The 18570-nt window shown below is 35.3% G+C and overlaps 1 protein-coding gene across 1 annotated transcript in view; it reads right to left on the bottom strand.

Annotated features, from left to right (window-relative positions):
• Window positions 1-18570, bottom strand: part of ADAMTS19 (ADAM metallopeptidase with thrombospondin type 1 motif 19) — a 146615-nt gene that overhangs the window by 47605 nt on the left and 80440 nt on the right. The window contains exons 9-11 of the mRNA XM_074166133.1: window positions 11769-11909; window positions 10382-10532; window positions 2698-2799 (exon numbers count right to left, since the gene is read on the bottom strand). Of these exons, the coding sequence (XP_074022234.1) occupies window positions 2698-2799; window positions 10382-10532; window positions 11769-11909 (394 nt within the window). The remainder of the gene's footprint in view (window positions 1-2697; window positions 2800-10381; window positions 10533-11768; window positions 11910-18570) is intronic.

Raw genomic sequence — 18570 nt, 5'->3', positions numbered from 1 at the left:
TGCAGGAAATGGTCCCCAGACCATGTTGTCCCCTTCATCTGAGCCTGGGCACTGTCTAAGAAAGCACTTACAGGTCCAGCCCAAATCCACTGCAGGGATCATTCTCCAGCAGAACTATACAGATGATCACAGCACAGTGTTCAGGACTGTTCTCAGAACTTGTCTGGTTCACTACTACAGTTCCCACATAACTAGCGGAAGCTGCACTCTCACTGATTATCCACTCTCAATTTCAATAGAAAGATATGTAACGAGTAATAGAAAAAATGAGATTTTATTCACAACTTGTATTCAAAGAGAGAATGGAATCCTCAATAAGCTAGTGTTGAGAAATTAAAGAGAATTTCTGGCATTTATTTAAATACTAATAATAATATCAATAATCTTATATGCATATATCGTTTCCCAGGACACCTGCAATTTCTCACTCAAAAACTATCCAATTCATAGCGCTATTGCTATGCTCTGTAACCTATGTCCATATCTGGTATAAATCATTATAACTCTGCAGAAGCTAGTACTTTATCAACTTATACCAGCTCAATATCTGTCTCACATATTATGAATTTTCAGCAATTGCAAAGCAGTAAGGCTACAAGTAGACAAGGAACACTTAATGCCATTAACATCAGTAATTTAACCCGTTTCTCTTTGCATTCTGAATTACTGATGAATTACTGTTATTAAGGGATAAAGTTCATAAAGAAATCTCATATTTTGAACAAAAAAAGCCCTTGTCACTAATGCAGTCAATAAAGGTTTTTGTAACTTTTAGAATACAATTCCGTTGCTTCCAGTGTCTGTGCTAAATCCTTGTCCGGTGATCTTAAACTTCACCTGCAGTTTCAAACTGATCTTCACTGACGAACTGGTCTTAATTTTCTCTCTTAAAACGTGGCATTACAATGATGGAATAATTATACCACATTTGAAAAGTCTTCACATAGGGTGGGTCCATCATTATATTTGTAATGTTCTTGGATATTTCACACCAAAAATGCTCATATTTATTTAAAGATATTCCTTCAGATATCATAGGCAAAATAGATTTTTCTTTAGAGATAGCTACTGCCTTATGTAGAGTCTGAGAGATGCTTATAAATCTTTGCCTTAAAAAACAACCAAGTTGGACAGGCTATGCAAATGACTTTTCCATCACTTCCTAAGATCTTAAAAGGAGCACAAGACAACAACACTCCATCTCTACAATACAAGCGAAACAAAACAAAGCCAGTGACTCGTGTAATCTGAAGCTCATCTTGGACAGACAAAACAAAGTAAACAAGAAGAATAATCCCTTCTAATCCTTTGAGATGTTTCAGTTATGTCTGCTTAGTTTTTGACTGCTAGACGTAAACATGGTATCTCTGTAGCCTGGCGCAAAGCTCAACAAGCAGTTCTAATTAGAGTCAGTACTTTGTCTTACCCTTACTAATTGTTTATTCTCAACTACCTAAATTCTGCAATGAAGAGAATGGTGTTACCTTCCTCCTTGGACTTTCCCAGGATCCCTGTCACTACCATGCCATAATGCTCCCACAAGTATAAAGCTAGAATGAGTCCTCTGCAATGAGTTGCTACTGTCACCTTTATCACCTTTTGCAAGTCAGACATTAATATGCAAAATGCACACTAATTTTGGGTGCACAGTTTGATGGTGATGGTTTCACAATGAAAAATTACGGGTAGTGTTAAAAAGAAGTGCTGCTTTCTTATTCTATACCATGAGCATGCCAGTCTCAACATAAAGAACACAACATCGAACAAAAGCAATGTCCCTGACTCACGAAGTATTGACTTAAGGCAGAATATCAACTACATACATTTATCAGAATCAAAAGGTCACAGCAAATGTCATTATTTTAGAGATATAAAAATGAATAAAGCCTGTTTTTCCTTTAGTATGGAAAATGATACTATCTGAACATTTTATCACTCAATTGATTTGTTTACTTCTTTAGGGGGATGATGACAGTCCTGGTGAATGCAATATGATTCTAAGCACAAATTACTCCTGTGGGAGACTGCTGTCAGCACAATATAATGAAAATCCCAAGATATATGCATGCTCCTGCTCTGCTATCTATTTGAGGTTATTTATCTTGATTTACAGTTATATACACAGATGACAGAGATTATTCAAACAGGAAAGCTCTTGAACATTTAATGTAAGTCTGACTTCAGGTGACCATTTAATTTCTCTTTGATAGAATGCTTTTTTGACATTTATCACTCTCTTACATGCACTGACACTATAAATATGTCTTTACAAAGCTTATACTGAAAAATTTTATCACAAATCTGCATCAGTTCCTTTGGTGAGAGTATTTCTAATCTTACATTATAGCTGAGAACTTTGTATCTCTGAAAGCTTATGCTTCTGTTCAGAGAAAGCAGTGCAACAATGGCATTCCTCTCATTAATAGGATTCGAAACCAGAACTAATTGAAGTAAAACAGTGTAAATATTAAAACATGGCTTTGCTAACTTTTTTTAAAAATTCAGTGGTTTTAGGGAATTGTACATTTTATCATCTCTATATTATATAACATACAATACATTGAACTACAAATGTATGATTTTTATGAAAATTGAGGTAAGCAGTAACTTTAAACAAGTGCAAAGACCTATTCGGTTTGTTTCCTTGGCTGTTAGGTGTTCATTATTATTTATATTGCTTTTCCACCAGAAACATACCTTTCCAGTGTCACAGTCTGTTCCATCCATTGGTGGATCCAGTTTAGTTTTGCATTCCTTCTCACTTTCCACTTTACACCACAACCCAGTGCAAATGACATGCTGAAAACCAAACACACACGAAACAGGTAAGCACAAAATCTATCTTACGCAAAATTAGTTTCTGCATGCAATCCACCAATGGTGTCATAAAGTTAGCAGTTTGATGGTATAGAACTACGTTTAAAGACAGGTTAAAGATGCACAAAACCCAAAGTGGGTAGATTCTGCTTAGACTTTTACTAATCACGGACACATAAAACAAGTCATGGTGTGTTGATGGAGGGGGCGAAGAAGCCTCTGAGTCTAACCCTAGGGGTCGTGGTCTTTGTGTATGGCAGATCTGACAAAGCACATAGGGACAACTTTGTCCCATGATGTGAAGTGGCCATTGGACAGATGCACTCCCCCAGAGACTGGAAGAGGTGTGAGCTTCTGGGAATTATTTTTAAAATTAATCGTATTTTTTACTCCTTTTATGTAGTGCTTATTCATTTTATGTGAAAGGGAGAAAAATAGCACTGTCACTAGCAACAAACCCCAAGGTTTTAAAATTATTCCATTTCCATATACAGGGACTAACGAGTCTGTGCAGCTACACAGAACTATGTTCACAGGAGTTTTGTAAAAATGCCTTTGTAAGAAACTCTGAGGCTTCTTTAGGACTTCCAAATCCTCCTTGTTCATACCATCCCAATAAATGCTGCTATCATATGCTCTTCCAGTGACTCATAACTTCTCTAGAATTCATTCTTTCCTCTAGAAATATCTCAAAAAGCAATAAAACCTGATATCCACAAAGAAGACACAAGGTAAACTGATGAATCAGGATGAAATATTTTGGCTGGGAAGAAGAAGAGAAAGGAGACGAGAGGGTTACTAGTCAGTAACGCATTTTAGAGATGGAAAGAGAAGCTGCTTATTCTGCCCCTCTTAAGCATCAGAACAAGATAGTTTTACCTTCTTCAAAGCAAAGTACAGCCTTGAAGTATGCTGGCTCACATGTCCCCAGATTTCCGTGACAGCTTTCCCTATTTTCCTCTAAAAAGTCCTCCTTCTCCCATGGTTTTCAGTCATGACTTCATTCTCCTTGCTGTCTTGCTCCCCCACCCATTACTGGTAAACTGTGTAGAAGTGAACCGAGGGCATGTGGGACTCTATTGTGGCCCGAATGTCATTGCATGTGCAGACTGATTCCCTCAAATAGGTATAGTACCCCCAAAGAGGGAAAAGAAGGATCAGAAAAGGGGGATAGGTTGTAGGGAGCATAAGATAAAGATCAGCGTTTCTTTTTTGAAACCAGGGTTGCCAGAAGACATGCTTTTTCGAACTGAAATGATTTGTTGTATTGGTAAACCCAGTAAGAGTCTCTGTGCCTTTTACACTGTGCATGAAAAATGTGTGATAAATCTTATGGTACCTTGAAAAAAGTCTTATGGCACAGGAAACATAATTCAACAAAAGATTGTGTCTGAACCAAGGAACAGGACAGTTCCAGTGGGAGTCTTACATGCAAAAATGCCTGTAACATCAGCTTTCAAAAAAACTCAAAGATTGTAGAGGTCTGAAGCCTTGCACAGAAGCAAGAGACAGGATGACAGCAGTTAAACTCAATCCTGACTCATCTTGTAACAGTTTTGTACTGAAGCTGAACTAATAAGACAGTGGCCTATGCATATCCTAAAATAGAGTTACAGAAGTCCTATCCTTTTCCTGGATAATTTTAACAAGCATTTTTCAAGTATCGAATTGTAATTTCTGTTCTTGTTCAAAGGAGAAAGAGAATTTATTCTTCTGGGCCAGTTTTAGAAAACAACGTAGATGAGACAGAATATCAGATATTCATGACAAAGTGCTTCCATACCAATTACAAAACAACAGACAGAAATGACAGAGTTGTTGGAACAACTCCAGAAAAATATATGCTAATTTAATGTTCCTAATTAAAGTAATTTTTTTTCATATTGATAAATCTTCATTTGAGGAAAAGACAGCCAGGCTTTCAAAAAACAAAGTCAAATTTTCCTTTATGTCATCACATTTTAATGTTGTTCTATTTTTTTCCTAAACACTTTTATCTTGTGCTCAATTTCACTAGCATATGACTGCAGAACACCTGAGAATAAACCTACAGTTCCTTACAAATTTGGAAACAATTCTTCTAAACCTAGGAAGACATGAAGCTAGATTGACAAGGATTTGGGTGCATGAACACACAGATGCACTTGAGCTGTGTAAAGCAAATCAAGTAAATCAAATCAAGATGCTTGACTTGCTAATGTGCTTTGTATACATCTGCATGTTTCTGCAAATACTTGTATACCTGTATAGCACAAATCTGACTCCCCCAGCTAGAAACATCTTTGAGCCTTAAATGAACTGTATTCTAAAAACACTCACTAAACACCCACTTCATCTTTTTTTTAACATAAGCATTCAATATTACTATAAGATTCCATCCTTGACTTTGACATTCCCCAAACTCAAGAACATGGAGATGTGGAATTACTGAAATTGTAATTTGTTTTTTCTGGGCTCTCCATTTCAGTCAAATCACAAATAGACTCTTCAGTTACTCCTCAGACTGTACTTCTGCTGTAGAAGTAAGAGAAATGGAGATTACTGTTACCATTTATTTATTGACATTTGTGGATTTCTGCATGTGGCAGGGGAAAAAACTTGATGCACAACTTATTTTTTTCATTAGCAACCTGCAGTGCTGCAGATGAGGACTGTTTTGAAAACTAAGAGAAATCTGGAGGCTTGTGTCAATATTATAGTCACTCCAAAATCAGAGCACAAACTTCTAAACCACAAATTTACTCCTCTGGAGAGAAAGTTTCATTCCATCAAAATCAGGATAAAAATCACAGAGGTTTACTAGATATCTATCATAAACACAGTTCAACAGCCCTTACAGTTTTTTAGACTAGCCAAGGAAAGAAGAGTTATTGAAGATTATAAACTCATGATACTAGGTTATTAACAATCTGTAAAATATTTCATTGTGTATATGCTAGAAAACAAACTATTGCCAAGCACACACAAAGGACTATGGGGTTTTTTTTCTATTTTTTTCTAAAAGAATGTGTTAATTGTGAGTTTTTAACAGCAAAAGCTAGTACAATACATCATGAAAGTCACAATGTACTACAAAAAATATAGCAGAGGTCATTCCAGCTTTTGGGGTTTTTATTTTTGAATGAAGAGTGAGGCAGCTCTATGTGCATCAGAAAGATGCTTTTCCAATCATATATGCATCTGGAAAGAAAGTCCAATTGAGAGGAAAGACCAGAGACTAAAAGGAGCATTTCAGAACTGTATTTGTCTAAAGTCAATTTGTTTAAAGTGTGGTGGTGGAGATGAGGACAGATACTCCACCAGAGCTATAATATTTCCATGACTTACTTTCTTTTCATTGTGATCTGTTCCTGAAATGCCTTAAAAATGACCATGAAATATAACCAGTCTCCTACTTCTTTGCAAAGATCACAGCTGTGTTATGACAAGAATTGTTTTAGTGGAACTGACTAGATAGCATTCACATCCTGGACTTTAATCTTAAAAGCCAACGTTTAATAGTTCAACAATTACATTCAATTGTCAAGTTCTAAAATCACATTTAATCATCAAGAACTACTTCTGGGCCATGATCTCACTATCTGTTACGTGAAACAATGTTAGGGTCTAATTGATTCTTGTGTGAGCCATCATGGGCATAAAAGCAAACTTGGCTCCCTTACAAGATAAGCATGGCGACATAGTATAAATCTTGTACTCTGAGATCCACTCACACTTTTCTCAGGGTCTATAAATTTTGCTTAGCGTATGAGAAAAAAAGTCTTTGAAATAAAGATTAAAAGGAAAAAATAAAGTCTGGACACCGCTCATGAAAGAGGAGTGGGAGGGGCTCGCTCGGGAAAATCAGGACTAGGCCCTCAATGGTCCGTCAGTCCTTTGCTATAGCCATTAAATCATAAAGAGGAATTCCTGATAGCAAGGGAAAATCATTGACATCTGCAGTGTTTCTCAGAAGCCGCCATGTAATGTGACTGCAAATTATCTCAAAGTGCTGCTCAGTAATAACATTTGTAGAAAATTACATCTCAGCAGAAATGCATTATTGATTGTACCGCTGATATTTGTAGATTATTTTTAGATCATTAAGAAAATTATTTTCCACCATTACTCAATTGTTTTCTGAGTCGAATAGCTGATATATATGAAACATACTTGCTTAATGTAAAAGACTGCATGGAAGTCTGGTCATCAAATTATCTTCCAGTCACAAAAAATGTAAGACTCTGACATAGTTCATAATTTATCTTTTACATAGTTACAGTTATGAACTGTTCAGCAAGTAGAATGTATCCAAGAAATCTTGGGCTATAAATTGTTGGATTTACTGAAGTTTAAACGACCCTTCAAGGAGTATGTTTCTCTCTCATTTCCTGGCTTGTGGACAACAACTGTAACCACAGTAAACTGCCAGTTATTGGCAGAGTAGAAGAGAGTATACAGAGATAAAAGAAAGTAGTTTGGATTTCATGGAAAATTCAGTGGTTGCCAATGTATAATAAAATAATTATTTTAATAAATTAAAACTGCAACTAATGAAATACTGTATTGAATTTAGAAAATTCTTCTAAATGTTGACTTCTTTAATAGCAGCAACAGTAATGTGCACAATCAACACACTGAACTTTGAATCACCTTCATAATATGTAAAATGCAATTATTTGGTAGGTTAAATTCAACGTATTTTTATTTCCATATAATATCCTCGTACTTCAGAGGGAGATGATAACATTAGCTACTGACTAGCAGCGCTTCGCAGTTAGACAATGTTGTTATTGCACGGTCCATGTATGAGAACTCATGAAGGACTTCTAGGAAAATTTATATAGCTTGGTTCTATCCCAATCTAAATTGCAACATCTTTTTTTTTTTTTCTTCTTTCTTTCTCTTCATACACAGGAGAAACATGTAGGAGCAGGACAGCTTTCTTATCCTTTGGGCTGTGCTCCATCCATTGCTCTGAGTTTCCTCTTCACCATAGAAATCTTATTTAATTGGACTAGGATACTGTAAACTGCAACAGAACAGCTAAATTTAAGACCCACAGCAGGGAACAAAAGAAGACCTGAATATAGTGCCTAAGCTTGCTGTAACTAGTTTTTCAGGTCCACAGTCTAAGGATCAAATTTCTTGGATTTTTCTGTTGCAGAGAAGATGGGAGTGTAAATTTTGCTTCCAGACAGAAGAACACAGAGGAAAACAAGGTGCTTTACAGAGGCTGGCAGTGGAACTTTGGAGAAATTCTCTTCTGCTTCAGTGCCCTCATCAGATTTTATCAATTCTGTCCTCAGTGTCTTTTTTTCTATCTTTTTTTTTTTAAATTTTTAAGTAATTTCTAATAGGTCCAAAGCTCTTAAAGATGCATTACAAAAATTTAGTGGTTTGGTATTTGCTTATATGATTTCCAGTTCAGAGGACTTTGGTGCAACTGCAGAAGGTTCTTCCCCTGGCTCTCTCTTCTCAGAAACTGTTACCACGTCATTGTGTTCTTACTCTCAAGACCATAATGTTATGAAGTAATTGACTTGGTTTATGAAGAAAACTGAAAATAAAACTGCGGTTTGTCAGAAAAAAAGTATAGTTGAAAAGACCACTGGCCTTTTGTATTGTCTTGCATCATTACCAGGTTCTTTCTTCAAAGCAAGCCAGCATACCTTTGGATTTAAGTTACAAAGGTATCATAATACTAATACTTGATAGGAATTTTCCTAAACTAACCATTTTAATAAGAAGTAATGATCCGGAAAGTGGGAAAAAAAGTATAAGTGATTTAGCTGAAATGCGTCCTCTTACAAACAAAATGTCAGAAGAAGAGAAAATTATTGAAGATGATTAGAAGTGGAAATTAGGTACCAGCAGCCGGAGCCTAAGTACTCTCTGTGCAAACAGTTGAAAACTACGAGGGTAACATTAACTAAATTTAACTTCCTAACATTTCTAAAATAATAATGAAAGCTGAAGGAACCTTGGAGTCAGGACCCCAAGAGAGGAATGTCCACTGCACCTCTGAATGAAACACAACAGGCATGGGACCAGTTGGCTACTGGAATGTATATGAACGAATTAGAACTAAACACAAGTGTTTCAGAGGATGGGAAGTACCCAGAGAAATGAAAAGCATATAAAGGCATTATGCAACAGCATAATGCAACAGTCTACAGGTTTGACTGTCACTTCAGTTACTTTTGAAATTCTTTTGCCTGATAAAGAAAACCTAGAAGAAATAATGGGCTAATGCTGTACCATTTTCTTGTTCAAAATAGGCTTCTAGGGAATGAGAAACCAAAATCACATCCTTTAATTGAAAACAAAGTATTAAAAAACAAGAAACAGACTGCGATTCATGAAAAAAGCACTTGGAAGTAATTAAGAACATTTGCAGAATCCTTACATCTAATTCTACTGCTCATCTCTCATAGTGAAAATGTTTTCAATAAGACAGTTAAAATAATAACTAGTGATCTACAGCTCCTTTTTTTTTCAGCTGTGCAACTCTCAGCATGTGGTAGTCATACATGTATTGCAATGTTTCCTTTGAGAATCTTTAGGATAAAGATTACTCTCACTGAAACTCGCTAAAGAAAGAGTATTGTGTCCAAGCTGGAAAGATGAAGAGAGCTGAAGAACTTAAGGAGCAAGGAATTATGCTTTCATATTAAGTACTCCTGACCTTCCAAGCTATCTGTCCACTTTGACTCTGATGAAATTTTATTTCACAGTTCCTCCTAGTCCCTGTTCTATCAACCCATATTCCACACTCTTTACACATTTGTAGTATCATCTACCCTTCTTGTCTCGGTTACCTTCTCAAGGGCATCCAACGTGTTTAGTGCCTGTCCCATTAACATTAAAGAAGAATGATTTTTCTCTCTTAAAACCATTCTTAAAGTGCTTCCTCAATCAGGTATCTACTAGTATTAGGCCGTAAAATTATGAAGAGCTGTTTAATTTTTTCACTTTGTCTTTTCAAGGTTAATATATACTGACACAGTTTCATGCAATGGCATGAAGCAGTGTCAGCAAACTCACTTAGGTGCTGCAACTCCAATTGCCATGACACTGCACAGCTGTGCCAGGGCTCACAGGGGGCCTGCTAGGAGGCAGGATATACTCAGTGGTAGAGAGCATCCAGCTAACACCATTATTCTCCCTCGGAAATTCCACAGGCACAGCATACTTTACTGAAGGTCAGATACAGATGTTCAATACCAAAACCATAACGAAACAGAAGCTGCATGCAAAATCTGATTGCCCCAGTGGAATAAATTGCAAGTATTCTATTCACTGCAGTGAGGTGACTTCACACTATGACATTTTCTATTTCTAAAGTATAAGGAATGTATCAGTGGTATGCTATGATACAATATGACTCAGGATGTTTGGGGAGCCAGAGCAAGTCCTACAAGATAAACAAATTAAAATGCTCATATTAACTTTGGAAAGTGAAGTGCAAATTTCTTATTTCAAAGATGCCATGTTGTCTTTTTCCCAAACACATGCACAAAAATATCTCTCACAGAGAAATGAGTTTGTAGGTGTATTTTCCCAAGTATGCGCTCATCCTTACCTGCATTTCTTGGCAAAAGGAAGCGGTTGGTCCAAAAAGAATCTGACATTGTTCATCTGCGGTGTACGTCATTCCTGGGAGCTTGGAGGGAATAATCACAGAATTGAGGCTCTGAGGATTCGTCTGTAGCAGACAGTTACTGGCCTTTGACCTGGCAATATGCAAAGATTCATACGCTGAGCAATCCTAAAGAATCTGATTGTCATGCCAACTTAAACACGTATTTGAGAGTCGAAAAATGTGGACTCTTAAGGTTCTTTTGTTCATCAGCATCGGGCTGTCATTCAGAGATATGACTCCATTTAAATTACTATGGGTTACTTGATATTAGTTAATAGCGAGTTCTGATGTTGCACATTTGCAGAAAGACAATACAATTTATCAGCTGTAATAGGAATTTCAAGGAAGTGCCAGACAACATTTTAGTGTAAAATTTACTTAACTGATTAAGGTGGTGGATAGAGATCTGAACAATTATAAATATGTAGCCAACTTATAATGCATAGGCAGTTGTGTAGCTTAGTTTTCACATCTAGCAGAACCTCAGGTTAATCTCTTCAGATTTTATATATATATATATATATAAAAAAAATATATGTCTTTTTAGATGTGTATCTAAAAATACATACATTTCTGAGCTGGTAGCTAGAAATTTAACTTTTCTCAAAAAGTGAAGAAAAAATATTTGAAAATACTTAAACCTGCTAAAGCACCAAGTCATGGTCTTGATTTCTGCCTAGATTCAGTACAAATGCATCAGATTGACACATCTAACTTATAATAACTACTCCAGTGTCATAAAGCAGACTTTTTGAGGACTGGTTAACTGTTGCAAGTAAGTCTCAACAGATATATTTATAAACTTAATAAAGGAAGAGAGCTCTAGGGAACAGATCCTATTTAAAACATATAGAGTGAAACAAAATGTTTTAATTTGGTTTCTAGGTATACTCTTTATTAAATATCGCATAGTAAATTTCTATTTTAAAAGTTAATGTAATTATACTGCATGGTTTGATATTGAACGGCACATAGATCAGAGAATCTACATGATGTTCATAGGTCATTCACTGCCCAACATTTTTCAACACATAGCATATTAATATATTTTAAACAATTTACATATATAAAATGTATATATAAATATATATAAGTATAATCATATACATTAACACATGAAAATATAGCAATACAATAGTTGCTGAAAACAGATTTTAATCTGTCAAATATTATATAGTTCATGATAATTTAAATCATTTTGATGGGCTATACAAACACAAGTCTGCCACAGAAGTGCTAAAATTATTGAAAACTTGTTATGTCAGGATATTTATTGCAACTATTTATAATGGCAAACAGTAAGAGTTGTTTTTCTTGAATGATATACCTGAGAAATCTTTCCAGATCTTCCCTGCTGCACCGAGACCATGAAACATCCCCAAGATTCTGTCCTTTAATCCACTCCCCAGACATGATATGGAGACCATCTGCACAGGATGGGTGGTCATTGTCGTGGTTTATCCCCATGCTGAATTTTGAAGTTATTAAAAATAAACCAAAGCACAACAAAATAACAATTGTTTTCAAAATGTTTGTAAGTTAAAACTCCTGCAAGAGGCTATGAAAAACTCAGGTATATTACATGTAGGAAATCTTCTTTGATTTTTTTCCAACATAGCTTTCATAGAAGTACATGAAACTATGTCTGGAGGACAATTCTATACTGAAAGGTGAAAGCGAAGGCTTGTTCATTTGATGAGAAATTTTATGTTCTAATCAGCTGTTAAATATACAGTTTGGACAACTTTTTGAATGCTCAGAATTGTACAACTACTGCAGGTTTAATGAACTGTACTTCTTTCACTAATGGTTCAACAAAAATATTGGAAATATACTTTTTGAGATCAGTGAATAGTTTGATATTTTTGCAGTGATTCTATCTTAATTCCATATGGAATTGGCTTGTTGAAATTTTATAGAATAGTAAAATGCTTACTAGTTTAATGTATAACTATTGTATCTAAAAAACTGAACCTAAATGGTTTTTCAGTGTTTACTGTTAAAAATAACATTGATGAAGCAGTTCAGTGGATTTTGACTTTAAACACTCAGCATCCCAGTGAGTTCTCACAGAGGGCACTGCAATGAAAATTTTGACTAAAAATCTGCTTCAAGCTGGTGCTTTAACCGAAGTGAAGACTCACAGTCACTCTCATTCACAGCCCATAAACAGAGAGGAAGAAGAGAGATTTAAATAAAAATATAGTTTTCAGTATTAGCTAAGTGGAAACATGCGTGACTGGCATTAAGAGAAATAAATTAAATACTCTCAGTTGTTTTTGAAGATTTGTAAATGAACATGAGACTACTCTCCAGAGCACTGAATTCAACAGTGTGCTGGAATTTTGCAGCCCTACTCTGTCCTGCAGAAAAGCAAAACATTGTCTTTTAAAGTAAGAAGTGGTAAAAACTGTTGTACCTATAACAACTGTGTATATCAGCAACATTAAGCACTAATAAAAAAATCTAATTCCCACTGTCTTCCAATACTTCAGCTGCTATACTTTTGTTAACGCCTGTCCTATTCTGCTTTGACATTCAAACATAGTTCAAAGTATCTCCACTAATCCAATGGGATACATTCCTCCATACATTTCCACCTCCAAATTAAGTACATGTAACAAAATATCCAGGAAGCAGTGAGGACTGGTATTGAAGCCTTTGATTATAAGAATGTATAGCTACTTCAAAAGGGAAGTATAGGTCATTATGCTAACATCAACTAATTAAATCACAATGTGAGATATTATATGAGGAGCATGCTAAAGTAGCAACAGAACCTGCTCTTAAACATTCTCAGAAATCTTCTCTTCAGTACATACTGTTGATCTCTTCTATAGCATTGTAATGACTGCATACTTTTATCTGACCTAATATCAATTACAAGATCACATAAAAGTCGATACGCAGTAGCATTGACTTCTGATTTCGTTCACCACATCACATTATGCAGCCATTGCTACCTTCCTACCCAGCAAGAGAGTAAGTAATGTAAACATGTGTATCTACTTCTTCATTAACAATCAAGGATATAACAATATCCTATATATATATATTTATATATTTTTTTTTTATATATATCCTATATATATATAAATATCCTATATATATATAATAAAACAGCAATCCTGCTTCAGCAGGGGAGTTGGACTAGATGATCTATATGGTCCCTTCCAACTCTAAAAAAAAAAAATTCAGTGAAATTCAGTGAAAATATTCGGTGCTGTTCCGTGCTCTTCCCATAGAATTTACTATGCTAGCATTGGGTACATAGCCCTCTCTGTCCATAAGCTCCTCTCTCCCACAGCTGTGATCATTCAACCTCATGCAAGAGTAAAACAACACCATATGCATGTGGGAGGAAGACAAGGGAGTCTGGGGTAAGAGGATAACTTTATAGCAGTCTGAAAAAACATAATTAACAAATAAGACAGTGCTGCACTTTAACAAGTAGTAGATGATATCTATACGGAAATAAATCAAATTCTGTTTTAAGAACAGAAGCATTACTTTTTCACTGATATATAAAAATGCTTCATCTATTCTGGTTAAAGAATATGTATGTCAGATATAATGTGAAAGTAGGAAGCATCCTATGGAATGAATTCGCTAACTGAAATATTAGCAATATATCAACTCACAGTATGCAACTAAACTATATTTTAATAATCTCAGTTTAAAAGTATTTTGAAAAAGAGCCTTGGTCAAATAAACTCCATTAACATTATACATGGTTGTCAAGTCAACTGAAAAAATATTTTTATCTAATAAAACCTCTAAAAGTTTTTTAAAAAACACTGCCAGATTATTTTTTTGTGATATCATGCAGAAAGTTGGAACAATCTCTGCTAATTTTTGAAGATGATCCCTGTTGATGTTTAACGTGCAGTAAGAATAGTACAAAGAAGAATCCTTATTTTCTCTGTGCTTAGAACTCAGGCCACTGAAAGTAGGAGACAAATATTAGTTCAATTTTTCAGTTACGAAGTAATTCCTTTACAATTCTCTGCTGCTGCAATTATATGCATACATCTGGATTCAAGATAGATGACAGCATCTCTCCTGCCATCAAGGGAATAGGTTATATTCCTGCAGGCACAAAATGCATTCCAGCGTCAACCCACATACTGAAAAAGTACCAAGTACCACACTTTGATTTGATTTGCTTATACCCTAGTATTAAGAAATAAAAGCTCTTTTAAATCTCAACAAAGGGTCCTCAGTCATTATGCTATATTTAAATAAGTTAAATAAGGCTATATACACACACCTTCTGGAAAGAATTAGGTCTGCACTGTAAAGTGCTATTTTATACTTATTCTCACTACAGGACTCCAAAATACTCCTACATGTGTTACATTCATGGCATCATGAATTTGCTCAGTGACCCCACACTCTTCCAGGTGGAAAGCTTTTTATTATTTATTCATTATTTTCATTGTGCTTTGCAAATGGCAGATGATAAGTAGGATAAGACACATGGTTCTAGTTGTAAATGAATTATTTAGCCTGAAGGGAATTGAAAGGCAAGTAACCCCGTTACAGGAAAACTATGATGGTAAAAGGTAGAAAATTATTTCTTTCAGAAAAAATTTATTTTCAAAGGAAGAATATACTGGACAAGGAAACCTCAATCTTCTTGTTAATAATTCAATGATAAAAAGAAAAAAATCAAAAGAAATATGTTTAGGCAATGAGTATTTCTCTTTTGTGACTCATTTCTCGTTCTCTAGGATGTTAGCAACTCAGATTACAGTTTCAATCTTAAAAAAAACTAGGTAAAAAACCCAATATGTATATTAATATGAGGACATTAACATTTACTGCATGCTACTGTCCAGCTGAGTTTGTAACTTTTGCTAAACACCTTCTTTCTTCTCTATCACTCTAACACTCCTACCACCATGCTTCAAGAAGCTGTATCTAGACAGAGCATGGTGTTGTGGTCCTTTGACTTTAGTATATAAATAACTTAAAGCTTTGATGTGTCAGATGTATTTAGCATCATAACATGAAGATACATATGGTCCCGTATTGATGATTTTCATAGAGTGTATAATATAGGAAAAGTATTCACCTCTGGCAAATACGATACCCATGTCACATCCTGCAAACTGCAGTATTTCAAGATAAACAATTAAGACTATGGTATCTGACTTTAATCTTATGCCAAGGAAAAACACTGACATACAACATGTCTTCAAATGAAGAATACATGTAATCAGGAAAAAGACTTTGAGTTATCAGGTACTCAGTGACTAGACCAAAAAAATTATCTACTTACTAACAAAAAGTATTGAAACTCTTAGGATCTTTCGACAATTTTTTCACAGGTATTTTAAATGCATCAGACTATCAATTAAGCCTATACATCCTGTAGGCTGTTGTTCAGTTACTAACTGTTCAGTTTACAAATGCTATTTCAAGGAAAATTAACTGTAAATCCATCCTGGAACATTATAGTCTGGCAGAAATGGAAGCAATGACAGCTCGCTAGAGCAAGAGTTGACTAATCTTCTAAATTTCAAATAAAAAATCATCATATATTTTTAACTTACTAAAAATCCTGATGCAGCACTGCTTCACTGTCCCGGTATTTCATCTCTTCCTGAGGTGCTTCTTTCTTCGGCTGTTTAGCTACCAGCAAAAGGCTAGTGAGGCCTGATTTCTGCTTGATATTTTTGTGGTATGTTTGCATAAAATAAGATCTTTCTTGAGCCTCTGTCTGTTCTTAGAATTGGACTAAGCAAAACAATTTTTTTTCACGGTTTTGAATCACCATATAAACTTTGAGTGCAAGAATAAATGGAAATTAAAAGTATGTGATAAGCTGCATCCTTTCTGTCATCTCTAATTGCAAGTGTATATTTTTGAACAATTTCCAGACTACTGGGAAGTTTGCTATGATATACCCATCTGCCCAATGAGATCCTAGGCTCATATAAATCTGACTATGGAGCACAGATGCCTACTTTGGTATGTAAAGTGAACATTTTTGAACAAATAGAACAGAAAATGTTATCACAGATAGTAAAACAATAACGAAAAGAATATAAAAGTATGTCCATGTTTTATGCTGCTATCCACAAACTACAGAGAAGTATAGCCATTTCTCTGTAAATCTATCAACGATACAAATACATGTATGGGAAAGATAATTTCTTACAGTTTGTTGTGCATGTTATTTCAAAAATCATTCTAAAGCTCAATTTTGCAAACTGCAGCTGTGATTTTCAAATTGAATTGCTTAAAGTTAGGTACCCATGTCTATGCTGCAGTTGACAGGCAACAATAACTTCATTTTGAGCAAAAAGCTCAGTAACGATGAAAATCAGTCAAAACAGTTAAATCTCAACATCTCTGACAGTCGGGCTGCTTCTGTATCCAACTACCTGAATCTATGGATATTTCTATATCTACAGATAGATTAATATCTGCATCTACATATCTAAAATTGGACTGAGAAACCCAGCTTTGGATTGTCAGCCAAAAAGGACAGAAAAACTAAGGAAAGAAACAATGGGGGTAAAATGACAGAGTCTGCGCAGCTGGGAGGAGGCCACAATGACAGGCACTTCCCCTGTACCTTCTGTCCATTGCCCCCGTAGCCCAGCAGATGAGGGATTTACGGGAGAGAGAAGGAAGCAACTAGATTATTTGGGGACAGGTTACCGGCACGGTTGCCAGTAAGACTGCAGTTCTGCAGCAGCTTCTTTCTTACTCATCAGTCCTGCCATGGGAACGCCTGACATTGTAGGACCCCAAGATAACCTGAGTCAGGATGCTGGGAAGCAAGAGCTCTGAAAGAAAGGGACCCCAGAGTGATATTATGGCCATTACTGAGTAAAGGTTTAGCTTAATCAATCAGTAAACGGAGTAACTATCCTAACCAATATACTCTTGGTTAAATAACCTACATGCTGCAAACATCTTTTAAGTCAGTAATTTATCAACAGATCAGAGTTGGCTAAATATATGACATCACGGTATCTCTCTTATGCAATTCTGCTTTCAGAGAAATGCTACGCACAGCATATACAAGATAGGTATATTCTGAGATTTGTCTATACTTGCTAGAAATTCATTCACTTACTGTTGATGCCTGTAACTATGAAGGGATTTTCTCATATTTGAATGTTCCAGTGTTTCCGATAGGGCTCCAAAATTTTGGTAGCCTGTGTCCTTCATGCTAGTATACAAATTACACGAACAATGATAACAAAACATTCAAAATTTTAAGAAGATGTATGTGAATTAGAAAGCATATGTCATACTGTGTAACAATTAGAGGCAGAAATAGAGGAACAGTTTCACATCAAGGAAAGGGGAGACAGAAAAGCATAACCTGAAATAAGAAGGTCCCGACCAACAGTAAAGTTGGTATTTTAAAGCCAAATTAAAAAAAAAGACCTTGTGGGTGCCAAGAGATTAATTTCTCAGCCTCCTAGGTCAAAAAATTTAGAAATCCTATTGGCTCTTAACTTACTAATTATAAACAAGTAATTAATAAGTAACCGTTAGTGAAAAAAATCTAAAAAATTAAAGCAGAGGCTTGGAAGTTACAATATTTTAGAAGAGAAGGTCTGAAGATGGGAAAAAAATTATAATTCAAAACACTATTAAAATAAAATATAGCCACACTGAAGGTGGCAGTTTCATATTTTCACTCTCACTCAAATCAAAAGCCTGAGTAACAGATTGCAGGACAAACCTGGGAAACATACTCTGGTAATGAAGGCAGTTGCAGAGGAACTGTATTTGCACAGTTGCACATTTCTGCAATAGAGGAACCTCAAAAGACCACCTCCTACAGCATGAACTCCTTAGTACTTTCACCAGTTTTTGTTTCAAAACTATTTTTCAACTTAACACACCTGCATTTATTTCTGCAGTAAACAGGTTTTTAACTCCAAAAATTACTTACTTGATAATTCTATACTGTGGTCCACTGTCCTGAGATCATATATGTAATTTAATTTATGGTTCATTTCTTAATCAAATAAAATGTTCTGAGAATTCAGAAAAACTAATTTGACTGCCTTCTCAGAGCAGAAAATTGCACTACAGCTAGAAAGTATTTTTCTCCCTTTGTGGTAAAACAGCATTATGTGTCGTTTTACTTTCTAGTT

This window comes from Numenius arquata, chromosome Z, assembly GCF_964106895.1.
Source record: "Numenius arquata chromosome Z, bNumArq3.hap1.1, whole genome shotgun sequence".
Classification (NCBI taxonomy): Eukaryota; Metazoa; Chordata; class Aves; order Charadriiformes; family Scolopacidae; genus Numenius; species Numenius arquata.
The sequence above is the reverse complement of the archived record's forward strand: the minus strand, read 5'-3'. Positions and strand labels throughout refer to the sequence as shown.